Source organism: Engraulis encrasicolus, chromosome 17, assembly GCF_034702125.1.
Source record: "Engraulis encrasicolus isolate BLACKSEA-1 chromosome 17, IST_EnEncr_1.0, whole genome shotgun sequence".
Taxonomy (NCBI): domain Eukaryota; kingdom Metazoa; phylum Chordata; class Actinopteri; order Clupeiformes; family Engraulidae; genus Engraulis; species Engraulis encrasicolus.
The window spans coordinates 7829577-7834576 of record NC_085873.1 but is presented as its reverse complement, the minus strand read 5'-3'; the positions used below and the strand labels follow the sequence as shown (position 1 = coordinate 7834576).

Sequence of the window (5000 nt, the reverse complement as noted above, 5' to 3'; positions counted from 1 at the left end):
AAAATAACACACTGCTTTTCACAACTCTATGCACATGCATAATTGATACAGATTTGACACTACTGCTGCGATACTACGATCAAAGTCAAGCGATACAGCGTGTATATATATTTTTTCCAGCAGCACCACCCGAAAGCGAACAGCTTAACATCAAAGGACACCAACTGACAATTCACTGTTGTTTTCGGAAGCCCTCTGACTTCTAAAAAAAAGCCCTCTGAAAAAACACAACATCAGGCAGCATCTGAAGCGTTTTTCATGCCAGCTTTAAAGTCCTCGCTTTTAGCGACTCAAAGAGGAAAATGACAACAGTACTATGGGGTAGGGGGTGATGAGAATGAGTAGGGAAGGGGGTGATAGGTGGATTAGGTGAGGTGCTGCAGAGAGGTTGAGGCAAAAAAACAAAACAAACAACAAACACCCCAAACTAAAACACAGCAAAAAAAACAACATTTCCCATACAGTACAAGCAAAGAAGTAAACAAACAAAACCGTGAGCAAAACAGACAGAAACAGCATTTTGTGTTTGTTTCCTTACTGACCTTATGATGCATTGAGAGTGTAGGATGTGCATGGTTGTTGCCGGTAGGGTTAGCCGGTCCTGCCAAGCCTGACTTCACGAGCCGCACTCGTTCACACACACACACGCGGAGTACGTCAGTTCAGTTTGTCTCTCTCCCCGTGCATCTACTGAGAGTGCGGTAAACACACTAGCTGGGTTTAGCAGGGGCTTGCGCTCTGTTGCATAAGAGCTCTCACACTCTCTCTCTGTTGCACTCGCTCGCTCTCTCTCTCTCTCTGGCACTCCTCCCCTCTCCACTTTCTGTCATTCTCTCTCCCCCACTGAGTCTGTCTCCCTCTCTCTCTCTCTCTCTCTCTCTGTATCTCTCTCCAGTTCTCTCTTTCTCTCTCTCTCCCGTGTTCACTGTCTACTTAAATCCCCTTTTGACTATGCAGTCTGCTGTCTCACGAGCCGATCCTTTTTTTTAAGAATCCCTGCGCAGACTCTCTCTCTTTTTCTCTCTCTCTCTCTCTCTTTCTCTCTTTCTCACCCTCTCGCTCCGTCATTCCATCTCAACTCATGGCTCTGGCTCGCTTAATCCTTCCTCTCAATTTTGATTGGTTGGCAAGCCGCTCTCTAGCCATTTCTGTGTGTGTGAGCTTGCGCGTGTGCTGTGCATGTGTGCAAGAAAGAGGCAGAGAGGGTGTGTGCACATTGTGAGTTGCTACGTCCGCGTGTGTTGCTGTTTTGTTTTTGAGAAGGCAGAATTCTCAAAAATGAGGGCGTGAATGCATTTCTTTCCGATTCTATGTAGCTTTGTAGGCCCTTTTACAGTGTGTGTGTGTGTGTGTGTGTGTGTGTGTGTGTGTGTGTGTGTGTGTGTGTGTGTGTGTGTGTGTGTGTGTGTGTGTGTGTGTGTGTGTGTGTGTGTGTGTGAGTTCACGTGCGTGTGTGTCTGTGTGTATGTGCACACGTTCCAACGGTATGTGGCACAGATTTTTTTTAAGTGGTGGGAGCATGGCTGAAATGGGCAGCATTTCACTGAGCCTGAAATGCATACACGCACCCACACACACACACACGCACAGACCACAAACACACACACACACGAACACACACACAGGTCACACGGTGGGCTATTTTTAACCCGAAACGCCCCATAATAAACGCCAGACTACAAGCTAAGCACTTTCACGGAGGCTGCTCCAGTTAATTGGGCCAGTGGTGGTTGGCCGGGTCCTATAGACCGGCACAGCGTAGCACAGAATAGCACTGTGGTCACAGTACACACAGGGACACCCTTGTTGCTTGTTTACACACCGTTGTTTTTTTTCTTCTTATTATACAACTACGTATATTTTTGCACATCCTATTTCCTTTCATTATGTGCAATTATTTGACTAAACAACAGTTGTGTCCTAAAGTATACTTGGCATAGGAGCCAAATTGTGTTTATTGTTTCATTTTACAGACATTTTATACATCTTATGCCGTTTCATTATTTATGTTTATCTGCCTACGCAGAAGCGTCAAGCGTCAAGCAACGCGATGTTAGACGCCCATAGAACCTTCGCTTGGAATGCAGACGGTATTTAAGGTCATGTATCATGTATTTTGTACTGTGTATATTTTATTTGACACAACAACAGCAGACACCTTTACTTGATACGTCTTAATACGCCCATCACATTCATTTTATGCACACTTTTATGATGCATCCATTTGAAATAACAGCAGTGTCCTGTCCCTCAGTGTTTCCAAGGTACCGGTGTCTTGAGTAAAAAGGAGACAATCCACACACTTCAGGTCTTTTTTTGTGCAAAGAAGCTTCACTTGACTTGCAAGCTTTCATGCCTGATGAAGGTCTAAGGAGCGAAAGCTTGCAAGTCAAGTGAAGATTCTTTGCAAAAAAAAAAGACCTAAAGTGTGCGGATTGTCTCCTTTTTATACAGAAATTTCAACTGAATCCTGCACCTGCTAAACAGATGAGCGGTGGCCTATCACAACGAATGGTGTTTTGAGTAAAAGCCCATTCGTACCCTACATTTGACCAATTACGCTAATAATTCTGTGCACACGTTCAAACTGTCGATGCTTTTGTACCTTTGCTCGTCTTCTACATTGGCAGAGGTTTTTCATTCTAGTTGAAGTTGCTGGTCTTCATCTGTTTCATCTGTAATGCTACGCTCCTGATGACGTGAGTGTGTGAAGCCCTCCACGTGTGTCCGCATTCGTCTCACGCACACACTTACGATTCTCTTCTCAATTAATATGTTGGGCTTTCATCTCTTTTCTCTCCCTCTCTTTCTCTCTTTCTTTTAACTTTTCTTTTCTTTTGGTGAGTTCTTTTTGCTTTCTCTCTCTCTCCATGAACAATGTAAGATCAACATAATGTAAGCTGCTCGAGTGCAGATTTATTTTATCTTAATAATTAATTATTAAAGGACCACTTCAGCCATTTTCAATATGCTGTTGTATTGCTCACGCTACCCTTGACTTGTCAGTACCCGGTGATGCTGCATTTTTCGGCTCAGCCCTTTCCGAGATCTGAGCTATTCTAATGGGGGCCGCTCTGTTTTACATTTAAAAATGCTTAACATAGGCCTTCTCCAAATATTTTCCCAAACGGTATCACTGTTTGCTAGTTGTCTGCTGATGTTGCATAACCCTTTGGATGTTTTTGGGAATAAATCAAGATGCTTTTTTGAAATGTAAACGAACAGCTGCACCCATTCCAATGAACAGGATCTCGGAAAAGGCTGAAGAAAAAAGAAATTGCATACTGACAAGTCCAGGGTAGTGTGAGCGCTACAACTGAAATTGACTGACGTTATCCTTTAACTTTTGTTTATTTATTCACTTGTCTCCTTTTATGTTAACACTGTCTATGGCCAAAAAAGCAAAAACAAAATGGCTGCAAGTTGAAACTAAGGTGACCAGAAGAAAGTATATTGTTGTCGAAATAACTAGCTATAAAGTAATAATAATATATATTTTTCAAAAGTTGCTGGTCTGTATCTGTTTCATCTGTAATGCTACGCTCCTCAAGATGTGGATGTCTGAGGCACTCCACGTGTCCGCATACGTCTCAGACACGTACAGGCCTTAATTGGCTTCTGCTAATGGATAACGTGGCCAGCCGACTCAAGTTGAGAAGGCCAGAGATAAGACCGCCAGCTTGGGTGTGCAATGCTCTCACATCCTTGAGCTGAATACAGATGCAGTTGAGACACATGATCAGCAATGTGTTTGTGGTTGTAGTGTGTAATGTATGTGTATGTGTGTGTGTGCGTGTGCGTGTGCGTGTGTGTGTGTGTGTGTGTGTGTGTGTGTGTGTGTGTGTGTGTGTGTGTGTGTGTGTGTGTGTGTGTGTGTGTGTGTCTGTGTGTGTGTGTGTGTGTGTCTGTGTGTGTGTGTGTGTGTGTGTACGCGCGTGATCGTGCACGTGCGTGTGTGTGTGTGCGTGTGTGTGTGTGTGTGTGGTTGTTGACACGCAGAGGCACATACGCACACATTAAAAAAAGCCTTTACATTGAAGTGTTGAATTAAAGCAACAGTTTAGAGCTGAATTAACACAATTTCCTGGGTATGCAGACAGAGAAATAGGCAGACACACACAGAAGAGAAGGGTACAGGCGGACAGGCAGACATGTCCCCGTTTAAAGGTGGCTGCCACAGGGCAGATCAGGGAACGTTATTATTAGGCTGCCCCGCCGAAGGATGTATATTTCCTTCCGAGTAATCCGTGTGTCCTCTCAATTCTGCCTGCCTGCTGGCCACTCTTCCTCTCCCGTGATCTCCTGCTTCTCTCTCTCTGTGTGTCTCTCTCTCTCTCACTCCCTCCTTCTCTGTGTGTGTGACCTTATTATACCCAACATACACATTCACTGAAAAAAGTGAAGTAAGAGAGAAACAGAGTTAAGACAGAGACAGAGACAGAGAGCTGAGTTGAATTACTGAAATTACTGAATTACTGAAATTGAATGGAGTGATAAGGAGCGAGGAGGCAGAGGGAAGATGAGGCAGACACGTGTACAGAAACGGAAGCGTCACAGAAGAAGAAGAGAAAGGGAGAGAAAAGAGAAAAGTACGGACAGAGAAGGGTGAAAAGGTGAATCGTATTAGATAGACAGAGCAAGAAAAAAGTGTATGAAAGGAATGAAAGACAGGCCGACTGACGGAGGAAGGAGCGAGATTTTAAAGAACAGGAAAGAGAGGGAATGAGAGACAGGAGGAGAGAAGTGCATGAGAGGAAAAAAGACGTCATAGAAAGAAAGATGGAGAAAAAGAAAGAGCGGTGGAAAAATAAAGGAAAAGTAACTATTTTTTTAAAAAAAAGAAGAGAGGAGGAATGATAGACATGGAGATAGAAGGGGAAGAGAGGAACGAGAAGGAAGGATGGAAGAGTGTGAGTGTCTAGAGGGAGAGATGGGGAGAAGTGTGTGTGCGCTACGCATGAGTGAACACACACAGGGCCAAACAGTCTGAGGCATCAATT

General features: G+C 44.0%; 1 protein-coding gene across 6 annotated transcripts in view; it reads right to left on the bottom strand.

The window, feature by feature from the left end:
- The window catches only part of thrab (thyroid hormone receptor alpha b), a 335687-nt gene that overhangs the window by 61790 nt on the left and 268897 nt on the right, over positions 1–5000 (bottom strand). For 2 of the 6 annotated variants that reach the window (XM_063221663.1, XM_063221664.1), the window contains exon 1: positions 543–838. The exons of the other annotated variants lie outside the window; for them this stretch is intronic. In XM_063221663.1, the coding sequence (XP_063077733.1) occupies positions 543–574 (32 nt within the window). In that variant the 5' untranslated portion in view covers positions 575–838. Of the gene's footprint in view, positions 1–542; positions 839–5000 lie in introns of those variants that run through there. 6 annotated transcript variants of the gene reach the window in all.